This window comes from Rosa chinensis, chromosome 5 (genome assembly GCF_002994745.2).
Source record: "Rosa chinensis cultivar Old Blush chromosome 5, RchiOBHm-V2, whole genome shotgun sequence".
NCBI lineage: Eukaryota > Viridiplantae > Streptophyta > Magnoliopsida > Rosales > Rosaceae > Rosa > Rosa chinensis.
The window spans coordinates 42,355,076-42,382,098 of record NC_037092.1 but is presented as its reverse complement, the minus strand read 5'-3'; the positions used below and the strand labels follow the sequence as shown (position 1 = coordinate 42,382,098).

The window sequence follows — 27,023 nt, the reverse complement described above, 5'->3', positions numbered from 1 at the left end:
TAAATGGTGATTTAGAAAATGAAAGAAGAATATAAAGGTTGTAACCAAAAAAAGAAAGAAGAATATAAAGGTGGGTGCGAAAGAGAGGAGTCCGCTAACGAAACCTTTATAGAGAGGAGTTAGCTACTCCACTTGCTCTCTGGCGAAAATGGAAAACAAGGGTAAGAGGGAGGTGGTGGTCTCCGCTTTGCAGTTCGCTTGCACCGACGACGTCGCCACCAACGTCGCCACCGCCGAAAGGTCTCTCTCTTTCCTTTTCATTCACTCCATATTATTACCATCACAAATTTATCGGCTTGTTTTCCTTGAATGAAATTGCTATCCAGGATTGGTAATTGTTGACTATAAGTGATTGTGAAATTGTATGTTTCAATCGAATTTGTATCAGGAAGGATTGGAAATCACGTTTCTGTATCTCACTCATTGTTGCTTTTGATGTCTTAACTATGCATACAAATCGAGCTTTACACTGTGCCCTAGTACTGTCAATGTAGTTTTAGTTATGAATTTCATTGATCAAAAGATTTCTCATCTTTGAGATTCAATATAGTTCACCCTTTTTCGACGAAAAAGGAAAAGAAGTCTACTTCTCCTTTGTAAGCACTACGGTTTCACCTATCCAATTTATTCACTGCCGCACTTTCGTACCATTTTCAAATTGAATTTTTTGGTGGTTGGATGCTATTAACTTTTGATTTCCGGTATCTTATGAAGTACATTTATGCTTGAGCTTCTGGTTGCTTGTATGAGATCCTTTTGTTGCGTGATTTGCATCCTTTTTTCCGGTCAAAGGGCCAAAAGTGATACTTACACTTCTTTTACCCTTCACCTTTTGCAAACCAATTATTTTCTGCAGTTGAATTCATTGTCCTTTTTTATTCAGGTTGGTTAGAGCTGCTCATTCAAAGGGTGCAAACATCATTCTTATACAGGTATGACCCTACAAACTTGGAAAGAACAAGCTTTCTTGGCGTATGATTTGTTTATTTTCGTTTCCTTTCCGATACAACTGCAACTGCTTATACCCGCTCCATCCTCAAACCTATTATGATTTCTGTTTCTCCGTTTCATATTTCATAATAAAATTCTTTATGCAAACTAAGCCTCAAGGAGATTACCAAGAAACTAATTTACTTTATGATCCTTTCAATGAACTTTACACCTTCTAATGAGTAGTCAAATGATTGTCTATAGTTGATTTAGTATCAAATTTGTGGATGATACAATAGTTAGTCAAAGTGAAAGACATCATACCTATTGCATAATGTGTATATATGTACTGTATAGGATGTATTGTAGTGGAAGTAAATTTTACATGTAATATGTGTGACAGTAGTACGTTGTAATTATCATTTATCAGATTGTAGTATCATGTATTCCTCATCTCATGGGTTTGCGGCTACATGCTTGGGATTCTTAGATGAGCTACGATAATTTCCCTACCATGATAGCTTTAGAGAAGGACAAGGCGTTATGTTAGGTAGCTCCCAAACTCATATGCTGATGGTTTTGCTTCGTTTTTGATACCCAGTAATTGCCTAATCCACCAAACACTAGTAGCCTCAGAGAAGGACAAGGCGTTATCTGTTCATTGATATGAATTTCTCAATTTTGTTGAAGATACTGCTTGCAACTATTATATATTATGTTTTATGTGCTTTTGTTTACTAAAAGCTTAAAAGGCCTCTATGAATTAGTAATTGTACCAATGAGGGGTTAGTAAAATTGGTCAGTCCATGGTGTGCTCCCATGTGGTCTTTCAAACCCCTTCTACCAGACTGTAAAGATTGTATGGTGCGGCAGAGGTCCCCGTTTCCAGACTCTGTCTGCGAAGTGGGTTTGGGGGATTTCTGAGTATGAAAAAAAAAAATAGTAATTGTGGTAATTTAGGGAGGACTTCAACCCGATAAGTATGCTTTTTGCAGAAATTTTTCCATGACAACTGTGTTTGAGTTCACATCTTAATAGTTAACATGTTTATGTTCTGATGGATGTTTATAGGAGCTTTTTGAAGGATATTACTTCTGTCAAGCACAAAGGGAGGACTTCATTCAGCGAGCAAAGCCTTACAGCAACCATCCAACTATTCTTAGGTGAAAGCACGGGAAATTGCTTTTCAATTTAGGCATTATGTTCCTGTATGCCATCATCCTGGATAGCATCACATTATTAACATATCCAAGGAATCTTTGAAAAAGAAAGAAAAACAAATAGTAGCTTGGGCAGATTAATTGTGCAGTAAAACTGATTACACATTTTTATCTGCAATATCTGTAGGATGCAGAAACTTGCAAAAGAGTTGGGTGTGGTAATACCAGTTAGCTTTTTTGAAGAGGCGAACAATGCCCACTACAATTCAATTGCCATTATTGATGCAGACGGTGCCGATCTTGGGCTTTATAGAAAGTCCCACATCCCAGATGGACCAGGTATTAAAATTCCATAAGTACTCCTTATCTTTGATCTCATCTATTACTTTTGTAGTAACCACTCAGTTTCTGCTATAGGCTACCAGGAAAGTTCTACTTCAATCCAGGTGACACTGGATTCAAGGTTGGTGCAAACTATAATTACTATCTATTTTTCATGCTGTTTTGGTAGCTTTGATTTCTTTTATTTTTGATAATAATTGGTAGTTATACTATTGTTGGGAAGCAGGTTTTCCAGACCAAGTTCGCAAAAATAGGAGTTGGTGAGAAAACTAAGTACTTTTTAAGTTTTGGTGAATTTGGGTGTAGCATTTTACCAAATAAATTGGTATACCTATTCGATTTGTTGAACATATCTTATCATGTTATTTTCCTGGGAAGGCAAGGTGGGCAATTTATTTGGCTAATACATCATTTAATTTCAGCAATTTGCTGGGATCAATGGTTTCCTGAGGCAGCCCGAGCTTTGGTTCTTCAAGGTGCAGAGATTTTGTTTTATCCTACTGCTATTGGTTCTGAACCTCAAGATGGAGGACTTGATTCTAGGGATCACTGGAGGCGAGTAATGCAAGGGCATGCTGGGGCGAATTTGGTAATTTTCTTAGATTTTAATGCCATCAACTACAGCTGGGATGGATATTGGGGAGCATGATCTTTCCAAATTAGACTAGTAGTTTGGCTAATTTGCTTGTGACTTGGAATTTAGTTTAGTTGTCTGAAGATCTGTAGTTTGTTTGTTCTCAACAATTCATGTGCCTTATGTCTTAAAGTATGTTAACTGCATTAGTCTTCGTTTTGTTTATCTACGCAATTCAAAATTTCACTTCTCGGGTAAAAAAGACAGACGCCAAAGAAATTGAGAGCTTCTATCAGAATATTTTAAACATTATGTCGTAAAGGAAAAAGCTTATCTTTGCTGTCTACTCTGGGATTGTGATAGACCAAAAACCAAACATATTGGAACAAAGTGATAGTTGTTTAATTTTAAATCCTACATTAATCTAGATTTGATGAATTCAGGTGCCTGTAGTAACATCAAACCGCATAGGAAAGGAGATAATTGAGACTGAGCATGGAAAGAGTGAGATCACATTTTATGGTAACTCTTTCATAGCAGGTATGTTACACTGCTTTACTGGCAGCTTGAGAGTTAGAACTAACCTTTATATAATTGATCATTTGAGGATGGATGTTCATTTAAAGAAATCTTTTAACTCGCATTTTGATGTCCAGGACCTACTGGAGAAATTGTTACAGCTGCTAATGATAAAGATGAAGCGGTACTAGTGGCAGAATTTGATTTGGATAAGATCAAATGCAAGAGGCATAGCTGGGGAGTATTCCGTGATCGACGTCCAGAGTTATACAAGGTGCTACTTTCGTTAGATGGCAAGAACACCCCATAGTGATACTTCTCATGTACCTTGTATTACCATGCATGTTATAGATTTTATAATGGAAGTACTCAAAACACATCACCTCATGCACTAAGTTTAGGAAGTACAGCAGTGATTACTGAGAGGATCCTCAGTTGAAATATTTGCTCTGACGGTCAACCTAAACTATGCCAATCATGAATAAGATTTGGGTTTATTCTAGAGGAAGAAAAGTGCAGTAATTGGGAAATCATGATCTCATATGCTTAACGTATCTTGAATTTCATTTTTGGTTGGTGACTGGTACTGGCCGTACTGAGTGTGAGCATTTTTTAATTTTTTTTTTTTTTACCCTTTTGGGTTGAATTTGAGCATCTAACTGGTTGTTCAACTTATTTTCAATATGTCTGTGTGCATACACATCATTATTCATTACTGGTTGCCCGGAAATTGTACTGTACACCAGTGTATGGAATATTTTATGTCTTTTTCTGCCGGTTCAGTTGATAAAACAGATCTAATGGTGAAGAAACCATGGAATATTCCAAGTACTGGTGTATGGTAGAAGCAATACTAGTAGCCTGTAACTGCAATTAATGTGTGGAGAGCATTTAATATATTGTCCATGGAGCAGTGGTAAATTGAAAGATGATCCCACTAGCAGATAAACCTTTGTTAATGGCTTCATGGCTAATTACATATATCTTTTGTTCATGAATCTGATAGTTTCTCTGTTTTGTACCGAGTTTAAATCAGTTGAAAAGAACTTTAATACTCTTCTTGTCACATAGCTGAGTAACTGTGATGATACTCAGTATGGATGGACGAGGTCTTCTGAAGCACTAGAGCCCCAGACGTGGACTCATTTCGTCCAGATTAATGCGTTGCCCAAAGTCAAGTTTTTTCTAAGGTGATAAATAAAGTCTTTATCTTCCGAAGACTTCGGACAATCTTTTTTCATATGCGTGTCTGGTGGAAAGAGTTTTTCTTTCTGTCCACATAAGTTCCATTCACAATTTAGAAAAGCATCTCTAGAAGTGTCTAATCAGTACTCTTTTTTCCCTTTGCCATCACATGTAATCTAGCTCTGTTCTTAAGAATCTTTTTCTGGACCACATAGGGTCTGGGACCTGCACTTCTATCACTTCAACTTTAGTGAATTTGTACTAAAGAATTTTATATTTTCCTTTGAGATTTGTGGGCTGTCTCAATTTAAGCAGTATCAAATTGCTGAAACTAACTGGGGATATATCCAGATATATCTGTGAGTTTCCCCAAATATTGCCCATATTCTGGTTCACAAACATATATTGAAGCATATAAATCAAGAAGCTGACTTAATAGGCTGTTAGACAGTAGAAAATCTGAAATTTGTGATGAATTCATTGGATATATGAAGGATTTCCTGTTTGGTGTCACTGTCATGATCTGATTGTGTGACCATGGTATCACGTTCTTGATTAAATGCTCTCCTCAAGCCTTGTTTAGATATGTATTTGCTACCTTTTCTTTCTCATGCAGTGACTGCATTTTTGATTGGTCACACCCTACTGATGTCCTCAGTTTGAGCCATCTCAATCATATGTTTGGTTTTGTATTGTGCATACTTTCTAATTGTTTGTGATATTATCTTCACCTTGATGCTGTGAGATGCCATATGTATGGCTATGCCACTGCCACAGTTGGCTTATTTTGATTGGTTCTAATGTGCAAAACATGGATTCCCCTAGATTGAGGGCTCTTGGCACTTACTATGACATTTCCTTCTATTTTCCTGTGTTGATATTAGTTACCATTGGTGTTGAAGCTTTCTGCTAAACCTTAGTATGGTATGAATGGATTTCTCATGCTGTATTTTGTCACACTTAAAAAGACAGGTTGCTTCAGTAAAAAAATATAAAGCTATTATGGAAATGCTGGATAAATTGTATAAAACAGTAAATTCGAGTACAATGTGGTTGCCTGTTTCTGTCACAGAGTTTGTCTTTGCAATTTGGCATCTCTATTTTGCTCAAAACACCCACTTTTGTTTAAACTTTTTGTGACTATGGTTGGACAATTTTTGAAGACTTTATTTCTGAAGTGGCGTTGAAAAGAAAGTGGATGTGTTTGCAACTTTTGTCTTTTTGGTCATATAACAAGATTACCTTCTCTGTAGCATTGCTTGCATGTAGTGTGCTATATGGTGTTTGGATAATAGAAGAAATAAATGGTTGAGATTGCTAACGCTTTGTGTCTGTGATTGTTACATTGTAAAGAAAATGCACAACAATTTAGTTCACTACTAAAAAGTTCACTGCAGAAGTGCAGTATGAGGAAATTCTCTAAATGGCAAAAACCATATCTCCTCGTTTTCTTAGGTCTAATTATCTGCACATATTCTTTGTTAACAAAAGAAAAACCGGCATGTTTTTGTGGGAGGAATCACAGACACATGAAAGCCTTACTGCAATGCTACATCACTTCAACCTTGAAACTTATTCCTACCTAAAACATGTAGAACCTCAGACCTCATTTGTACTGCAGGTTCCAGTGTTTGCCTCATTTCCTTCATTTACTGCATCGTCATCTGCATGCTCATCTTCATTTTCTTCCTGATCGTCAGTATTATCATCACAATCTTCTTCTTCATCGTCATCATCGTCTTCCCGATCTACCTCGCTGAGGATCTGTTCATCCTCATGGTGAATGAAGTTCAGCTTGAGACGACCACCTTCTCTGTATGCATGAAGGAACTCCTGGGTGGGAATTCTTATTTCTTTGAGGACAAACCTGCCGTTGTGCCTATAAGACTTGAAGCAAACCCAAGGCTTCCCACTCTTGCTTATGCAAGAAATTGGTGGAGGGAATCCTCCAACACCAGCACTCCTTGACTTCTTATGTCCACAAAAATGATTATCTGATGTTGCCATATAACATGGCTTTGTCGTGAAACTAACCTGCTCCTCTTGAATATTTTGCCATTCTTCCCTGACGTTGCTACTCCTCAGGTCCTCAACATCGCCTGAGCTCTCAAAACCAAGCCCCTCTGTGCACAGTTGCAAGCTTTCTGAATTCATTGATGAAAAGCTGTCGCTGCTTTTATGAGACCTGTTGTAATTCTTCTCTGTGCTTAAAAAAGATTCTTCCTTTGATATGGGGTTGATCTTCTGGTCAGTCTCCCCATTTTTGTTGCCATTGCACTCCTTAATAATCTTGGGTTGTGAATCCAAATCGACCAAAGATGATGATGAGAAGGATGTTGACACATGAGGTGATGATGATGACAGTGGAGAATTGTCATTGAAATGAAGCTCTCCGAAGATCTCAGTGAAGGACGAGTTGTTGATGGGTGTGACAGGCTGAATGTTCCATGAGGAGAGGGGGTCGAGCAGTGTTGGGTTCTCAGCGGGCAATGGGGTCTCAAAGATGTGTTGGAGGCTTCCACAGGCAGCCATGGCGCGCCTGGTTTCTTTAGTATTCTAGCTCTAATGTTGCTTGAGAGAAAAGAAAGAGAGATGTAGATTGTTCCAGAAAAAATATAGAAGATGTGCTTTTGATGGTAGAGAGAAAAGAGGCACGGGATCAGGGTGAGTTGATTTGAAAAATCAATTGGTGTTGTTGCTGTTATTTATGATCGGTGCTGATTTGGGGTGTCTATCTGTCTTGGTTGGACTGGAATGAGGGATGGGTGGTGTTGGTTCTCTGCCTCTATTTGGTGGGATATAATGTTACCAAGTTTCGAAGAAAAATTGGATTACATACTCCTTTTGGCATTACTTGACTGTCAATCCGATCCATGAACTTCAATCCAAGGATTATCGCCTATGATTTCGATCAGGTTCAATATATAACAAAATGTTCCAAAGTAGGATATTAAATAGCCCCAGTAATAAACGGTTGTTTGCTATTGGGTTTTTGTTGCAACTTGAAAATATGTCATGTTACAAACCAAAAAAGGAAAATGGCATGGGCCAAAATAGGAACGATCGTTAAAAAACAATTTCGATCATTGAATTACATTCCTTGATAGTTGAAAAAGAAAAAGTTTCACAAAGAATTCATTTTATTTTTATTTTTTGAACTATTACAGGTGGTCGAGTTGGTAAGAGTCTCCAGGTGTGGAACCTCCATAGCCGGGTTCGAATTCTGCCGACGCTTATTGGAGTTAAATCCCAATATATTTGGTGGTCAGGGGGGAGGAAATGTTCTGACAGGATCCCCGAGCACGGATTAGTCTCTGAGCTTAGGAAGCCTTTGAGGACACCATGTGATTGAACAATAAAAAAAAAAAATTTCATTTTTTGTGGTCTTCTTAGAAACGGGCATGTATGGGTATATGCTAGATGCTAGTGTATCTATATCTTTTCCATGTTCCAACCATATGGTGCCTGATTACATTGTGCTATGGTCCTATGGACGCTATCCGGAGTACTACACTAGTCAGTGATTTGATTTGCTAGATGATTTGAGTCCATAGACTGCGAATCTTTACGTCTATCTTTTGGTCTTTTACATTTCTTGTCCACGTCCCATTACAGATGTATCTACTTGCTATTGGAAGCTGCAATATTTGAATATGTAGCTTTATAGTTGATGATATGAATTTGATTACTGATGTTCAAGTGACATTTTTTGTTGTTGCCAAGTAGAAACAATAACCAGAAGACAGGCATCGAGCAACCCCCCTCTCTAACAATCAAAATGAAAAGACAGACGAAAAAGCTAAGATGAGATATATATTCTGCAGGAAAGAAGAGAGTGATGTCTCATATATTGCAGCCTAGGCACCAGTTAGGAAAATCGGTTTGAAACAATATATGAGCGAACTTTAAGATATATCATGGACCAAAAGCTTAATTCTTTCCAAGGATTTAATAACAGGTTTCTCAGCAAACAAATATGAAAAACCGCTCCAATAAGAGTAACTCAGTACCTCTTTAATATTTCTCTACATCTTTTTACTGGCAAAATTTGTCTACAATTTCTTTGAACTTATTAATTGCCTATTCTTTTGTATAGGTTAGCCTTCATCCGGTGACTACTGTAACATAAGGGTGAGTATTCCGATGTCCTTTCAGGAGCCACTTTCTTTCTGACCATGGTTGCAATCTATAGCAATCTAATGGAGACTTTGCTTCCTTTTTAGCGGACTAACATGTTAGCAGGTCTATGTCCCATCAACATTTGTGCACATAAGTACCAAGCTCCACTTGGTTTTTCATCATTGACGACAAATTCATTACCTAAATCCAGGCAGTCAATAATTGAAAAACCAAGTGGAATCGATCACTGTGACATTTTGACTTCTTGTGGCGTAGCTTCTGAAAGTGAGAAAAGGGAATCGAAATTCAGTACTACGTAAGTGATGATATCAAAAGTACTGTCATTTATGAAATACATTAAGCAATCACCCAGCAACACAGAGAACATGAATTAACGACTTGCAATTTTTGAAAATAATCAAACTTCATTGACGCAGTATGTCACAGAATTAGTTGAAGCGCAAGACGGGTCAGGCTTCATTACCACCAGGCTTACTAACACTCATAATACCACCTCCACATCTTGGTTTGCTAAGGCTCTATATTCTGATTCAGCAGAGCTCCTTGAAAGCTGCTTCTTAGATTGCCAAGAGATTACATTATATCGCAAGACATTGCTTCTTAGATTATTAGGTCATCGAGATTAACCAAATATCAAGGCGTTCCTCGTCGCACAAAGACAAATCTTTCCTATGTATCATTTATTGACAAAAAAAAAAGACAAAAAAAAAAAAGGATCATTTGTTGAACAACTAGAAAATACTCGAGTTGTGACTCATGATTGTTTTAAAATAAAAAAAAAAAAAAAAGGGGTTTTAATAAGCTAACAAAAGTGTTTTTCTTTTATTTTATTTATTTTGATAAAAAAAAACAACTAGTTTATTATTAGTTGAACTCATGACTTTCCACTTATAAATGGTAGACTTTATGTTACTAGACATTGAAAGTGCTTTTGGCAGCGTACGTATAGCAGAAAATTTAGAAACTCAAATCCCAGTTTGCCAACTCAAATCCCAGTTTGCCACTTGATTTGATTGTCAAGTAATGGTGACTTCTGTTCCACGAGGAAAATTCCAATGGCTCTTTGAAAGGAGCCACTTTGTTTGGGACACTGGTTGGAAAAACAAATTGTCCAAATTGCAATTACTAATCTAAAACGTGCTGGAGACATTTTTTCCTTGTTTACACTACAGATAGCATGACTATGTCCAAGTTGTTTCCACTTGGTTTTTAGTCGACTGAAATTTCATTATGTGAGATTGTGAGGTGAGATTATTATGTAAATGGCATTGACAACAGGTTGTGGATAGAAACTGAACGTGAAACAATGAATGCTTTATTACACGTTTTATTAAAACCTACATGAACAATTCATCAAATATGAACAGATTAAGTAACTCACCCAGCAACAAACCAGAGTACGTACATGAACAATTCACAAACTTTTCTCAGAATTTTTATACATATATGAACAATTCACAAAACTCTTCTCCCAAATTTTGAAATCAATTAAACTTAGATTCAGAGTATGTCATAGAATCAGTTGATGCACAATGTGGGTTGAGCTTCATTTACCGCCAGGCTTCAATTAGCTCCCTCCTTGAATCTATGCGATTCAGGTTGCTGATTTTCCTAGCCTTCTCAACGGGCCCTGTTCCCCATACTGCAGCTTGCTGATCACTTATTCTTTCAGGTCCCATTTTGAAAGTTGAATTATTCAATTGATCAGGTTTGCTCTTCACAGAGTCCCCTTGAACTTCAGTTGTCATGGTGTTTACAGCTTCCATTTCATTACCCAAAGTGTCAACTTGATCAGAAGTACCACAACAGTCCCTGCCATTAGGAATTGGGTTCTCAACGAGGCTCTCTTTGACAACATCTTCATGGCATGATTGCAAACAGCTCTGGTGTCCATTCTCATCAGCAGGTTCTACACAAAAGACACGGGCCTCTACCACATTTTCTTTCCTTTCTTGCAGTGTCTTCAGAATAAGAATCTTGAGGAAGTTCATCACTTGAACAGCATACATCAGTGCAGTCAAAGGATCTGCCATCTAAAACCCAACAAGTCAAAATCTGCAGATGCTCCAACCATTGATTAACATAAATCTCACTGGCCACTTCTATTACTGGTTTTAAACATATGATTAAAAGTGAGATGATTGATTGTACAAATGCTCATAAATCATCTGTTGATAAATTAGCATGGGTGCCAACAGCAAAATTTTAAATGCATGAAGGGTGCGAGGTGAAGAATACTGTAACAAACTAACATCAAAACTTGGACATAAGAAAATGAGAGCTTCACCTGAAGCCTAAACTGAAGAAACAATAAGAAAACTTTGATTTGATTATTAGAAAGTCCCTCTCCGAACTGTGAGAAGAATTATGTGCCTGCTACTAATAGGAGTATGTCAAATGCAGTACAGATAAAGAAAGAGAAAACAGAAACAGGACTAAACAAACACACCTGAGTCATGTTCGGTGCAAAAACCATGGCAATATTGCGCGCATTCATCTTGTTTAGATGTTCGTGTTTGACAACATCAGCCATAAGGTTGACCGCCCAATCCAATAGAGCAACTTCGGTAGAGGGTAGAAGCCTCACAAGCTCTAAGCAGTCGTCTTCTGTCTGGCACTGCATTACCTGCTCAGGGGCTAGAGAATCCAGAAGCCCAACTGGGAGTTCCCTAAACCAAGCCTAAACAACCAAAGTTATACATCAGATGAAAATACCAAGATGAGGCAAACAAGGCCACTTTGTTTTCTTATGGGTGTTCTTCAGCTAAATCATGGAGGCATACAAATGGCACTCACAACCATGAACAAGAAATCAAGATGAGCATTCAAGTCAAGGAAAGATCCTAAAGTCCTAGCATGTCCGCCAGAATGAAGAATAATAGGGTGCATATGAAATTTCTCCAGATATGTGCACCACTAGAAAAGGTTACTCAAGATTTGACTTGTAAAGAAAGAACATGATAGACAATTTAGAAATGGAAGAAAAAACATCCAACTACAAAGATATTGCTGATTTTGATCTAAATTGTGGGTCTTCATAACAGCTACAAGCACAATGAACATCATTTATTGAAATCCATTAGACTACAAGTTCAGTAATGATTGAAAATGCTCAGTAATTGTTGAGATCATGAATTTACTGGGACACTACACCCAGTAGTAAACTTATCTGTCTCCAAAGGTCTGTCCTAGGTTTTAGCTCAAGAAAGTTTCCCTTTTTGCCTAGCAAAAGGGAATAGTAAACTTGGTGGACAGAGAGAAGACAAATAGAGAGTAAGGGACGAGGAGACAAAGCTAGAGAGAGAGAGAAGAGAAAGGGGGAAAGGAGAGAGGAAGACTTGAACCATAGGATCTCAATGTGATTCAGTTTTTTCCCAAAGAGTTGAATAATAGCCTCATAGCCAATTCATAAGGGCAATCTGAGAATCCTATTAAATTAGATTCATAAAAAATTCCTCTATGAAACAAACCAACAAATTTACTTCCAATCGAATTACCAAATTACAATAAACTCAGAATCTCATCATTAGTTTAGGATTTACCATTCTTGATTGTACTAGAAGAACTTGACCCAGTGAGTTAAAATTCTGGTAGAGAACAAAATGAACTTGCAATGCAAACATCTAATAAATTCAAGAATATTTTCATCACTAAATGTTCTTGATGAAAAGGTACAAAAGATGGTGACAACTGATAATTGAAGTAAATGAAACTACAACAAAAGAGGTCCAAGGGTGCCATGATAAATTGCGCCAAGTCATTCCAGTTATATAATATAGAAAAGCCAGATTTTGATTTCATCCTTGACCTAAGGAACAAGCAATATTATTTTTATAACATCTTGCTTAGAAATATATCTGCAGATGTACGTTTCAACAGAGCTGCTATTTTTCTTGAAGGCCAGTATTGAATTTTCCTTTGGTTGGTATTTCAAGTGATAATAATTACCTGTGATGTGTCCCAAAAAATTAGAGACTTTACATGAGTATCTCTACATTGCTCCTTGTTGAGGTCTTGCAACAGGACAGATTTGTTTAAGATAAATTGAACTGTTTGTGGTAGTCCTTTTGGTAACTACTTTTCTAAGAACCTTGGAAAGAAAATAATCATTCCAAAAAAAGGCATTTATCTTTTAAATTCCTAAGAGAATGATAATCTAAATCACTCTTTGCCATGATTCCAGAACACAGATATGCAACTACATCCCCTCTGTCACTATTGTCACTGAGATTACGTTAACAGATTCATCTGAAAAGGCATATGAAAAAAATTGCTATAAAGTACCAATCCCAATGCCATACCTTGATCAGCCCTGCCAAGCAGTGTATGTCAATGCCTTCAGGTACATCTCCCCTGTTTAACTGGCCTCTTATATGCTCCTCTTGACTGTTTTCTCCATTAATTCTGAATATCCCTTCTACCTATGTGCATACAACTTGAGAATGTCAGGGCCACTATTTAGTATAGTTAACCTATATATTATGCGCAGAGCTGCAGAACTACCCTATCTGACACAAAAAATACAATAGATGAAACAGAAACAATAGATGAAACAGAAGTATGGTTTTACCCAATTCCCAGCTATGAGAATTGCATAAAAACATTACAGTAGCATTTGAAATCAAGCATCACGATACAGATATGGATACTAGTGAGAGAAGGGAACAGATGCATACCTGTAGACCTCCTTCAGCATACAACCGCCCTTGCATAAGCAAGAGAATTGTCGGCACACTATTCCCTCTAGAGTCATAAGACAATTGCATGGATTTGGTAGATACTCCAAAAACAGTTCGACTGAAAATGAAAATTTTTAAAATCACTGATAAACATAGAGGCAGAAATGACAGTAGTTGAACCGACAATGACAAAATCTAAGACTTGCTTCTCGAGAATAAATATGGCAGTAGTTAAATGATACACCATTAATTAAAAGAAAAACTGTCATTAGCTTTCACATCAGATACAATTGCAAAGTTTGTAATACAACTTATGTAACTAGGTAATAGAATTACCTACAGAACATGACATTTCATTGAAGCACTTCATAACATTTCTGGGTTTAAGCAAACTAACAGAACAGGGAAAATAGACAACCTCACAAAAACTTCAATGCAAAGAAAAGCAAAAACTCTACATGTAAAACTCACAAAATCTAACAATTCCCAAAACCAATGCAGGTAACCAAAACCCTCAATTTCTCAAACGCAGTAATTTGTTAAACCCCAAATTTACATCACATGAAAAACTGATCAAGAAGGTACCTTGCACTCGGAGGCCTACTGGGAAGTTCAGGCTCAAACTCAACAGGCAAACCCAAGAAGCCATTGAACCTGTCAAAGGTGACATGTGCCACGTGGCGCACATTGGTAGGCCAGCCGATCTCCATGGCGCAAAGCTCCCTCCTTTCCCTCTTGCAAGGACTCAAAGACTTCCTGAAAAACGTGACCAGCAATGCCAACAGGGACAGCTGCTGCCGGGCGTCACAGTCCGTCACCCAAGACTCATCCCTCGGGGTGCGCAGGTTAAAGAAGACGGCGGTGCGGAGGTTAAGGAGGGTGGGGAAGAAGAAGAAGAAGAAGAGGTGGTGGGTGTTGGAGATGTAGAGAAATGGTCAGGATGAGAATGGAGGACGAGCTCTGTCATGGCTGGCAAGCGAAAGCGACCCTTTATGTTTCTAGAAAAGAATAAACAAGACGAAACAGAGAGACCGTTTCCAAGACTGAACGCTTTGGTTTTTTGGTTTGAGAAATCCAACAAGACGCTAAAGAAAGACCGGGTCTTGAAGAAGGTTTTGAGTCAGAGAGAGAGAGAGAGAGGAATGTGGGACGTGAGTGTCATTAACTGAAATAAAAATGGGGTTTTCTTTGTTGAACCAGAAAAGGAACGACAATGAGTCTGTAACAACAGAGGGATGAGGGGGTTGAATTTTGTTGGGGACGGCTTCAGTTGGACTGTCATCTTCTACGTGTAGACCTTTTTTCTTTTTGGCTCAAATAAATTGTTTTATAGTTGACTAAAAAAAACAAATTGTTTTATTGTCAGGTTATTTTTTTGTTTTTTGGAAGAAACACGGATTAAAGGATACAACTACACAAGTACATCATCCAAAATAGGAGGAGGCAACTGAAAATATCTTGTTTGCTTGTTTTGGTTTACTATTGTGTCGTGAGTCTCTTGCGATGGCTAGGATTAGAATTGGATGCTTGATTGAAAATGTCTTGTTAATTTGGTGATGTCAAAGTAAGGAGCGGACGTACTGATGAACTCTCGTCACTTCGTTGTAAACATATATTATACAGTTGGTTGTAATCTCATTATATTCAATACATCCTTGATGCTAATAAGATTTGAATTTCTGACCACCACGATTTTATTTAGTCTTGGTAACTAAAATAAACATGCTAGCTAATCATATTTCAAACACTATGACGTATATGTGTTGGGACACATTTTCTTCTTTCTAGTTCGACATCATATTTGGCTACCTTTTGCATGAGAAAAGATCTGTTCTTCTTAGGTTCCTTATACATGTGCCATTTTCCATTGCAGCATTCTTAATCGCCAACAATATTCATATTATGCTCATTTGAGGGTGTGAATGGGTTAACTGAGAATTTCACTGTGGACTATTGGAATACTGGGAGCAGCATTATAGATAGTACCCACTGCTGGTCAGTCTCAGAGAAAAACTTGTCTTTGTTCCTCAGGATCCAGGGTGCGTTGTTAAATAGTTATAAAGAACTGCATGCTTATCATTCTTATACTTCTCATATAGTTCTTGTATATATTTCCCCATATGTTTTCAGTGTGTCAAACTTGATCAGCTTGCACTTCATCTACATTCTCATATTGCTTCATCCTCCATGCATGGCATGTTAACAAGCAATGAGAAGATTTGCTTCTATCAGAGTTTGTTCAGGTATGCCAATCAACTCTCTTTCCTTGGTTGATCCATGGAACACGTGCACACACATATTCAAGTATTTGTACACAGGTTTTTTTTTTAATTTTTTTTTTCTAAACACATTGCTTATTTTTTTACTTCAGGTTTTTAGATTGGTACTATTGGTACTAAAGATGGTAAACCAGCGAATAAATTGACTAAGAAGCATATTATGTTGCAGAACCATTTTCTGGCAATCTACATTGTCCAAAAAAAATTCCAACGAGAAGAGAATTACATTATCAAAACTAAACTTACTGATGAGCATGTTCAAGATATTAGCGCGACTGCAACATCAGACGACTACATTTTACCTTCTTTTGCATTTCTATTTTGAAACTTCAGGTATTCTTACTTAGCAAGACTTGACTGTTATCTAATACTGTAATTGTTGTTTTCTGTTGTGCTTTTACTTTTGCAGGCTTTTCGCCTTTTGGATACATCTTTTCTTTGGGATTCTTCTCTCACCAGCGTCTTCCTTAGGCATCCAAAGAGTAGACAATGACCAAAATTCATTTATCTAATGTGACAGTCAGATGATGCTTTTGATACTGGAACACAACAGTTGTTATCCACATAAAGCATCAGTTATATATGCTGGAAATCATGTGCTTCACAATACCAATGACTGCAATTGTGTCATTGTATACATATGTAAGCAAGTCTTTCTTTTACAGTGCATGACAACTGTGGAAGTGTACATCAAACTCAAATCTGGACGGGGAAGGATGCATAAATGAATTACCTGTGATTCCAGGTCTTGGCTGCACTGATAACTTCTAAACAAAGGAATCAGTCATGAAGTTTATGAAACTTGGTTGCCCTGATAACTTCTCACGCTATAAGGTAAAAGCACACCTGATTAAATATGAAATTATTTTTAAGATATGCTAGAAGGTTGTTACTGAAGGACTCCTTTTTCTTCTTCTTTTTTTATTCTTTTTTTTTTCCACTGCTAGCAGAAGTGCCGAGTTATTGGACAACTGAGGAAGTTGAGAAGGGAAACTTGATATATAAGCTTCAAACGTTCTTCAAATCTTGCATACTCCATGCCTGGAGGGACAGAATTTCCACTCTACAAAGCACGAAGGTGATGACCTTTCAGATCAGTACACAAATGAGCTTCTGGGCTGTTGTATGAGGTATTAAATGAACATGTGAAAGATTTGTTTAAAACTGAAAACTTCATTTGATTATTGTTAGTTAATGATCACTTAAAACGACGGAAATTGATAATTGTTACACACTCCTAAATACAGTTATTTGTCTATACAAGCGGTTTATTTGTAATAATAGTAAGTATAGGGGTCCTGCGGCAAAGTGCGGGCATATTTCTTGTTACAATCATTTGTGAGTCAATTTAACGTACGCAATAGAAAGCGTCTTATTTTTTTCTTGATGGAATGCTAAGTTTGATATCTGTCTATTTTAACACCTTCCTCCTTTGCTGATTGAAAAAATCCAAAAATTATAGCAGTAAAAGGTTTTCCAGAGACCTACTGTTCACATTTGACTGCCAAAGAAAAAATGTCTAAATAAGTTTATGGTGCTAATTAGATGTCGGCTGCACACTTTGAGACCCCACTGCGTAACTTTATGGCCGCAGCTCTAGTGCACTACACTACTGAACAATTGAGTTTCAGTAATTTTGAATCTGGCCTCTCTAATTAGTAAACAATTTTGGATACTTTCGTAAGATTCTCGGTGCATTTAAAGAAATCTTAGAAGGTTGCATCAGTGAAAGGCATTGAGAAAGCTTATTGGGAGCCAAATGCATGAATGGCGGCTTATCAGTAGTTCAGTACTACATGTGCTGTACAACAGTACCTTCAAAAAAAAAAATAAAACAAAGTTTTCGCTTTCACTGAACAAGTTTGTCTTCATCCATTTCTTTAATTTCTTCTTCCTAATTACATGCATCAAAGCCTTATGCTGGAAAAAATTTAGCTTTATGTCCTGCATCCAATTCTTATTTGATTAGAGTGTGGGCTATATGAACTGATGTGATGTATAGAGTACTCAATTAAGTTGATCATATAATTTTGTTTCAATGATGTCAGGTAAAAGTGCTCGAACCTCTTGGGACAGTCACTTCTGGCTGTCAGTTCTTGGAGCCAGATGGTAATACTGAACTCTAGCTATAACTCCTGATTATTTGACAAAAACTTGTTCTCGTATTAGCTGAGTTTCTGAACCACATTCCAAACCCAGAGGAAAAAATAGCCATGAAAGCTATCACCCCAGCAGTCCTTGATAACAAGGGTCATTTGGGAATCATCTTTGATACAGACGTTGATAGGTAGTTTTTTGTGACCCTTGAATCTATATTATTTCCTAATTTATTTCATTGTTCTTATAAGTGCTTTTAGATCTGCTGCTGTGGACTCTACTGGCATTGAGTTCAAACAGAATCTTCCATATATTGTTCTTGAGGAAGCAAGAATTCTTCTTATTGCATGCATTACGGATGACAATTACATTATTTTCTCTCATTATACTCGTATATATCCTTCTCCCCTCATCAGTTTGACCTTTGGTGCAAACAACGCAGCCTATGAAGATCAAGCGTCATCTTCATTTGGAGGGGTTGACAAGCTCGATCAACACATGTCATTATCCTATTTGAGCTCCACTTCATGTTTCTGCAAATGCTGGTAAACTATTAACCAGGAATGGATATGAGGCAGCAGTCTCGATTTGTCATGTACATAATTTATCATTGTTATATTAGTTATGCAGGGAGATCGAATGAAAGGGGTCAACCGTATGATCTTGCATCGGCGATGAACATGATATTTATGTTAGTGTAGTAGTAGACTTAATTTGGAGGCCGGGGTGATAAAATTTTCATGTTTCTGCAACTACGTACCTTGAAAACTTTAAAGATGGTTTCCATATGTGTAGCCACTACAGTCCACGGAGAATCATAGCTCTGCAATACATTTACACATTGAAGTCAAAACCTTAGAACAGCTTGCTAGTTTTGTTTCCGTTCTGGAATGTTAGCCCTCCCGCCCTGTCAATTGTTTCACTCAGCTTGCCATAATTAATGTGACTTGATGATTCTTTTTATATTCTCGATCTATATACTAAACGTGGGTTGCACTGTTTACCGTTCATAAGAGCTACAGTGCCTCGGGGGTGGAAAAAGACTGTTCTGCCCTCCTCCTTCTTCTCTCGATCTCTTCTAGAGCCCTCTACTGTCCTCACACCCGAGTCAAAATCCACCTCAAAACCCAAAAATCACCGCAAAAGAGAGCAACAGAGAGTTGTGAGCAGCAAGAACAGGACCATAGCTTCAAAGCCAGAGCGGACCCAGAAGCTTCAAAACCAGAGCCGACCCAGACGAGCACAAAGCCACCATCATTGCTGCACAGTAGTGAAGATTGACCTGGGATTGACGACGAAGAGACTCTTTGGTTGATCATGAACTTGACTTGGTTTGTTTAAATCTCGGACTCCTCCTCCTCCTCTGCAAATCAGCTCAGGTTTCTATTCTCAATCTTTGTCTTTCTTGTGTGTTTTTACTGATCACCAAACACTGTGGTGAGAGGACAATGATGTTTGTATTTTGACCATACTAGGACATTGGATGAAAATTTGTAGTTCATTGCTGGCACATTGTTTTGATAGTAGGTTGGAATTGTTCAAACTTCATTGACGTTGGGCAATTTGTGCAACGTCATCATTTCCATTCGGCTGTAGACGAATTTGATGTGTTTTACATACATTTGTTTGCTCTGTCTATGTTGCTTACTGTTTGCTTTATCTATGTTATTTGTGTTTCACATTATGGAATTGTTATTTGATAGTGGGTTGGAAGAGGTTGTTGATTGTTTGTTTTGATACTATGATCATTGTCTTGGAGTCGTTACTTTTGTTTGATGACCATGTTTACGATGATTGGTGTAGTAAACTACTGGGTGTCATTGATTGCAGTTTTTGTTTCTTTTTCTGAATTTTTGCTCTTTTTAATTTTTGGGCAATGAAATTTGTGTTCTTCTGTCCAGAGAAAGAGGCGAGATGAAAGAAAGGGAGAAAGAGAACCCGGGAAGAAGGAAGAGAAGGAGAAGAGACAAACCGGAAGCTCTTGACTAAAACAACACAAGTGGAAGGTATTTGTGGTTTTGTGAGAATTTGATTTGATTTCTTTTCTGGGTTGTATATTTGATTGGTCAATAATTAGATGCTTGAAAATTGAATACTTGGATATTGGGTTCTTATTGATTTTGTTTGCAGGTTTCGCTTGCTATTATTGTTATTGCGTTTCACTTTATGAGTATTGTTGTTTTCAGTTTTCCATTATTGAAATGATCTGTGTGTGTTCTATGTAGTTTCGCAGCAGAAGATAGTTTCTCTGTACGAGAGGTTCTGTCAGCTCGATCACAGTGGCGGAGGTTTCATCTTCGCCGACGAGTTTTTGTCTGTACCGGAATTCGCAGTCAATCCTCTCTCTCAGGTAAGCCTATCCCCAAATAAAAGTTAAAGCTTTCGTGATCTGAGGGTAGTAAAATTTCGAAGATTGAGGCTTTTATTGAATGGTTGTTTTTGCTTCATATTTTTTTGCTTCTCCAATTCGTTGTTATTGGATAGGTTGAATTCTCATATAATTTTGGGTTTCACTTATATCAGTTTTGCATTTCTCAGTTTTGGCTGGGTGGACATAGATACTGGGGGAGAGATGGAGCAAGACCATACTTGCTCTCAGGAGATGCTTCTGTATCAACACCCAATTTCCTTTTCTCATCAGAGACATTTGATCAAACAACAAAGCTACTTAGTTTTGGGGTGACTTGCTCTTAGGAGATGCTTCTGTATCAACACCCAATTTCCTTTTCTCATCAGAGACATTTGATCAAACAACAAAGCTACTTAGTTTTGGGGTGAATTCAGGTCTTCCTTTTTTCTCATCAGCTTCTCTAATTTCATATTAGAGGGTTGAATTCATTTTTAGGTTTTCTATTCTGTGTTTATTAATACTTTATTTTATGATTGCTTCTTGGTAGTGAGACTAGCTAAGGTGATTGCAGGAAATAGGCTACTACGTCAAGAATAAGCTAATGGGTTCCATCATTCTTTTTGTGCAGAAAGATATTCAAGGGAGGATTGGCAAAGAACAAGCGGTTCTTTGCTTTGCTCAGCTCACTGGCATTGGTAAGTTCTCATTGAATTGAGTCACGATCCTCCTTAATATTTTCATTTCAATCCTTTCATTTTAAACAAAAGTCTTTCAATTGCGCAGGTTACAATTAGGAGTTCAATTGCGTCTGAATTTGGTTTGAATGTTGGAGCTTTTGGGATTAATTTGGGTTTGTTTCTGTTGACAACCACAGATGCAGAGAGGGAAACTCTATGTTGGATATTATGTGGCTGTGAAGGGGTTCTCTGCTTTGCTTATCAGCATTGGTAAGCACTTATTGGGTATCTGATTGGTTATTTTGCAATGTGCTATGAAAGCGAAATTTTTCTGTATAATTCCATTCTTCTTGCTTTCTTATCGGTTTTTGTGGGTGAGTGAGTGTAATAGATTTGGTTACTTAATTGGATGAATAGACATTTCTATAAGTTCAAAACTGTGGCTATGGTTAGAATATGTAATATATATATATATATATATATATATATATATATATATATTGAGTGATGAAACAATCTTTATTCTCTGAAGCAACATTTCCCATGTTGTGAGAGTCATGGATAAATGTTACTTCAGAGAATAAAGATGGTTTTTCCTTTTCACAGAGACGAAGGAGCTGGTGATAGTTTTTCTTGGAGAAATTGAGCTCATTTGAGCAAATAAGAATATCCCATTGAGCTGGCACCCATTTGATCAAATTGGGGGATTTGATTGAGCAATCAGAGATCTTTGAAGGATTGAGCTCCGGGTAAGCTTCTTATTGTTTATTGGTTTTAAATTTTGATACATGCAGTTGTGGGTGGTTTAATGAATTTGGGATCTTCAATTTTGTTTAGATTGTGAAACTCTATAATCCAAGAATACTATCAGCTTGCATAATATGATAACCATATATCTAATGGCCTTATTAAGTGATAACCATCATCGTGTCCAGCCAAGTAGAGCTCTAACATAACCTAAGGTCCAAACTTCATCTGTGATAACACAAATGTTTCAATTGAAATCATTCAGATCATTAAAACACAAAGATGTAGACTTTATTAATTTTCATTGTAAACTACACCCTCCATTTATGTATTTGACTATTTTTGTGTTTCACTGTTAAATTTGAACAAAGAATAGCCTGACTTACACATTTCTTTCAATTTCACTTTAGACCTAACCGGAAACATTGGAGTTGACTTTTAGTCTAGTTTCACAATGTTAGTAACCGAAAGAAGCATTAGCTTTCCTGCTAGCCAAATCTTAATTGGAATGGAACATCTTGGCCAGTACTTGATGTTGCTTTGAAATTGTTGTTTAGTCTGGTTGGAATTGAATTAGTGTTCTATTCATATCTAGAAATGGTTTAGTCATAAACAAGTATATAAAGGCAGCAATATCTCACAGAAATCAATTTGAAACGGTTTGTATATATTTGCATTCTGTTTGTAAGATAACTTGCCATCAATCATAATTATATGTGATAATTGAGATTTTCTTAGTGTCGGATGTTATGTGTCTATTGTTTATATACATGCTTCATTTTATGCAGTGTGATTGTGGAATCCCTGAAGGTGGTTAGCTTGCAAGGATTTGCCTCAATTTTGGAGCCTAACCTCTGCAGAATTGTGAGTCAAATTTTGACTATTTACTGATTATAGTTGAATTTTGGTTGAGACTAGATGCGGTTAGATGAATCTCTTCAATATGTTTATCAATTCAGTGAAGCATCATCTTGCTTTTAATAGTTCTGTTATTCAAATACTCATGTCATTCATTCATCAAAATCATGTAACGGAATCACTTTAATGGAATTTTTCTGGAATTATATTCTGCAAGGGCTTCTATTTTTTTTATTTATTATTTTTAAATTTTTTTTCCTCTAAATAGAGATTTTGAGACAACCTTCAAGGGCTGAAGCAAGTTCGCAAACCTTTGTGTTTCATTTCTCTATTAGACCTTTGGGGTGTATTGAACCAGAAGGTCTAAAATTCTTGAGTTTAGTTATGGTCTATACTCAGTATTCAGATTGGTTTAGATGGATTTAGTTGTTTTGTACCACAGAGGTAGTAAGTGTGTGTTTGGGAATGTCTCTGAAATGAAAGTGCTTTTGGGTTTAATGTCAAATGAATTTGGAATATGTTATCTGCATTGTTTTGCTCGCTTTGAACATTATCATGATAGAGTGGTTTAATGTCAAATGAATTTGGAGCAAGTTGTTCACAGTGACAAGTTCCGCAGCAAAGCGCGGATAACATTTCTAGTATTTACTATATACTAATTCTCAACGCACTGTTCATCGGCTTATGAACAGTGCCTGTTAAGCCGGGCCGTCACTGTGAAATTATGATTTTAGCCTGCTTTTCTGTCCTAGGTATAAAAGCCTTCTTCTGCGACCGCCGATCTTCTTTCTCTATCGCTCCCGTCCATTTCTCTCTCAAATCGCTGTCAAATTTCATCTTTCTCCGGCTCAGGCCAAATTCTTTCCCAGTATAAGCAAAATTCCCAACTCTTTCTGTCTTCGGGAAGCCTTTGTCAAGATCGACATTTACTGTTATGCAGTATCAGACTCAGCAGCAGTAATTGGTCGGTGTCGCTGCTGCCGCCATCAAGGGTTTCCTCTTCCCTTTTTGTTTTACCCAATCTTCTCAGAGATTGAAGAAAATAACCTTAGGATTGTTGAATTTTGTACCCGATTGAGATCAAATTTCAGTCTTTTTTTTATTCTTCTGACTGCAGGCACGATATCAGCATATTGATTTTGCTCCAGTCTTGCAATATTTTGGTTGCAAAACCTGATCACATGATTGCATGCCTAATTTCTAGACCCAAAATGGGTCAAAGAGAATGAATATACATTGCATGTGGGGTCTTTTTGTTTTGTTTATTGGTTTTTATGTGTTGCTTTTGAAGGTATCATTTAATTGTGAAAGAAAGCTTTGGAGGAGAACATAATTGTGTATCTGGAAACTGGTTGTGGAAAGACCTAAATAGCCGTGTTGCTTATGTATGAACCAGTTGATACTCAAACCTCAGAAGAACATGTGTGCTAAATCCTGTAAGTCAAGTCCCCAGTTACTTACATTTGTAAACAAAAGGAAAATATTGGATTTTTATATGTTTCAATGCTTGCAGGAAGATCTTTGTGGTATATATGGATCAAATTGCTCCCAATGGATTATTGCAATGGAGGTAATAATAATACTGAATTCTTTCTTTCGTATTTGAGCATATTAATGAATAACTGAAACTGAATAATTGGGGCTGAATCTTACTAGAAAAAATGTGGCGTGTTACTCTTATGCTTATGTTTTGATTTTTGCAGTATTAGAAAGAATGTGGCTATCATGAAGCCTCATGAAGCAGCCAAATTAGTTGCGAATGAGATTTTTCATGTAAAAGGACACTCCCCTGAACTGAAAGAGTAAGCCAATCTTATCTTAGACTGAAGCATTTTCTTTTTGGTAATCACCTTTATAAAGTAAAATGTCCACAAATCTACTTCAAATTTCATGTTATTCTTAGACCTGCAAGACATCGTGAGTCTCCAAGCTGATAAACACTCTGTATCTTTCTTCATGATTGTCTTTCAAACTTCGAGTATCTCAAACCTCAAATTAATTGATTACTTTTGCAACTTATTTAGAAAGTCTGGTTAGACTGCTTATTTCACTTTTGTTGTTATTGATAAAAGTTGAGTTTGCAATACACCTGTTACAAGTTTTTCGTGTTTATATTGCCGGGCATACCATTGGAAGCATGGTAGGAAATGTCATGGAATTTTCTGGCTTCAGCCATCCGAGACAAGTTCGTCTTAGCAGGAGTACAACATTTCTTTGATTCTGTTGGAAAGTCAATCTCCAATGAGAGCTTCAAGGTAAATGTTATTTGCCTGCACAGCTGTGAAGCATTGGTATTAAAAACTCAATTTCATTTGCGAAACAACTCATTTTATTTTTTATATACAATAATGGGAAGGCTTGATGGAATAGAGCCGTAGACAGCGACAGAGAGAGCTAAGGAAACGACCTCGCAGCTTTCAAGTTTTGAGCTGCTTAACCAAAACAGAGCTTGCAGCGATGGAGACAGAAACGGCGGCGATTCTAAGCGACCTAGGTAATATCATGGCTGTTGACCTTCATCATCAATTTATGTCCAACCCTTTTTCAAGGTTTTTTATTTTTATTTATTATTATTATTATTATTATTATTATTTTTTTTTTTTTTTTTTTTTTGTATGGTACTGGGTTTTGTGGGTTTTTTGCTTCCTAGAACTTATATAAAAATGGTTACTGAACTCAAAGTTCATAACTTTCAAGCTTAATCTACAACTATGGAACTGGGTTTTATTTTTTTCCCTAATTTTTGTTAACGTTTGGATTTTTATCAATATGAATTGTTTGAATAGTAGGGTATTGGTTTTGGGTAGGATTTTGATAGTAAAATTGATACTGTCCTCATAAGCTAGCATGTAGGCTCTGCACCATTGAAAATGTCTAGAGAAGTTTGGTTGTTCATGTAGTGTGGGATGGTTTTGTTCAGTGCTATTTTTTATTGAATTTAGGGAGGAATCAGTGAATGAATGTTGCAAGAAATGAGTTAGTTCAAGCTATTGCAAATAAACTTTCAATTGGCCTTCGACTATGGACTCTTTGCTTCGTCTACGGCTAGGAATTTCATCTGCTTTCATTTTCTTAAGCCCCATCAAAGTACATCTTAAGAAAGGAAAATTGCCTCTGCTTCCTGGTCACCTGCAACTTCAGAACTTGCTCAAGGTATCATTTTTTTTCCTTTAGTTGTTGGTGTGCTTAATAACTGTGAAGTTGTCAACTTATGTAGTTTTCTGCTTATGAATGAACGTGTTCTTCATATGTGAAATGGGAAATGCATAAACAAAAGTTTTCAGCTTCTCTTTCCTTTACTTTGCTCCATCTTCAATGGAGATGAAATTTTGTTAGACAAAAACACCCTTATCAAGATTCAAGTAATATTTTCATGTAGTAGGTTTTCTGAAATGCAAGTAGATATAAGATAGAAAGAATTGCTAAGAAACTCTGAATATGTGTTCTAAGTTAGTAATGTTGGATCCATAAGCTTATTCATAAGAATCTTTCAAAGGAAAAGATGCACCTAGTACGCTTTTCTTAGTGTTTGGTCAAAAAAAGGACTGTGACGGAGTTGCTGATTGGCATCATAGTTTTGAATCTATCAGGCCATGTTGGATCCAAATCCAGTCTGCAGACATCAGCTAAGAGTTGGTTGAAAATCTAATGTTCCACAGGGTGCTAAAAAATGCATGGGCCTAGACAACCACGATTGCGAATTGAAGAATTGGGGTATTGTATTATAGTATATTATCCTTTTGGTCTGCCAGCCAGTAAATAGGCAGAAGTATGTGAATGGCCAATTTTGTATCTATAATTTCCCCTCATGTTAAATATGCACTAATTTTCCTCCTAATGCGGTGCATTTTTATGATCCTGAGGATTCCTTGGTCATGGACTCGAGTATTTACTGTATGGAAAAGTCTAAGCTTTGTGGGTGCCATCTCTACAGATTTGGATTGGAGATGCACCTATGATCTATTAAGGACAAATTGCGAGTTGAAACCTTCTGTCATTCATTTATTCTCATTGCAGCTATTGTGTGACAGAGAGTCCTGTAAGTGGAGTTTTCTTTATATTGCTGTTTGACAGGACAAGAACTAAACTCTGATGTGTGACAGAAATAGGAATAAGTAACCAAGTGAAAAACAAATTGATATTGAAAAAAATTGCACAGCTAAAGAGAGAAGAACCATGTGATGTTGATTCATTCGATAGAAATTGATTTACAAAGTAGTGTTATAACCATAACTGGGTTTAAGAATGAAAAAATGTACATTAGATACATGAAGGAGTAAAAATTAAATGAACTATCTAAGAAGTGGTACTCCTAGCCTGTAACCGATTATCAAAGATGGTCTCCTGTAACCAAATTGAAGTTGTGCCCTCCTCCCCAATTGAAGTTGTTGCCCTCCTCCAACTGGGTTTCTCCAAGCAAGTCATCCATAGTAAATAAATCACGCCATCATCACAAACAGATCTGGATAAACTCAGGCAATAAAAA

At 36.9% G+C, this 27,023-nt stretch overlaps 1 protein-coding gene, 1 long non-coding RNA gene and 1 pseudogene across 3 annotated transcripts; 2 read left to right on the top strand and 1 right to left on the bottom strand.

The window, feature by feature from the left end:
• The first annotated feature begins 64 nt into the window (after positions 1 to 64).
• On the top strand, positions 65 to 4,077 carry LOC112201949 (N-carbamoylputrescine amidase). The gene is made up of 9 exons (XM_024342873.2): positions 65 to 240; positions 884 to 932; positions 2,002 to 2,093; positions 2,278 to 2,429; positions 2,516 to 2,553; positions 2,659 to 2,692; positions 2,855 to 3,021; positions 3,450 to 3,546; positions 3,663 to 4,077. The coding sequence occupies exons 1-9, from the start codon at positions 149 to 151 to the stop codon at positions 3,833 to 3,835; spliced, it is 894 nt and encodes a 297-aa protein (XP_024198641.1). The 5' UTR covers positions 65 to 148; the 3' UTR covers positions 3,836 to 4,077.
• A 6,072-nt stretch (positions 4,078 to 10,149) lies between these two features.
• Positions 10,150 to 14,756, bottom strand: LOC112201946 (annotated as a pseudogene).
• Positions 14,757 to 18,970: 4,214 nt separating this feature from the next.
• LOC112201950 lies at positions 18,971 to 25,570 on the top strand. 2 transcript variants are annotated; one of them, XR_005799899.1, is made up of 14 exons: positions 18,971 to 19,284; positions 19,807 to 19,911; positions 20,131 to 20,255; positions 20,444 to 20,689; positions 20,884 to 20,950; positions 21,130 to 21,202; positions 21,539 to 21,681; positions 22,468 to 22,543; positions 23,829 to 23,973; positions 24,051 to 24,107; positions 24,241 to 24,339; positions 24,674 to 24,792; positions 24,908 to 25,031; positions 25,480 to 25,570. It is a non-coding gene; the product is annotated as an uncharacterized LOC112201950 (long non-coding RNA). The 2 variants fall into 2 exon arrangements; XR_005799898.1 differs by having other exon boundaries at positions 18,990 to 19,284; positions 24,894 to 25,031.
• The last annotated feature ends 1,453 nt before the right edge of the window (positions 25,571 to 27,023 follow it).

Bases quoted from the DNA above. Each gene is read 5' to 3' on its own strand.
- LOC112201949 (XM_024342873.2), top strand. From the start codon at position 149: ATGGAAAACAAGGGTAAGAGGGAGGTGGTGGTCTCCGCTTTGCAGTTC. The intron at 2,430-2,515 runs GTATTAAAATTC...ATAGGCTACCAG, and splicing joins CCACATCCCAGATGGACCAG to GAAAGTTCTACTTCAATCCA. The intron at 2,693-2,854 runs GTGAGAAAACTA...ATTTAATTTCAG, and splicing joins GTTCGCAAAAATAGGAGTTG to CAATTTGCTGGGATCAATGG.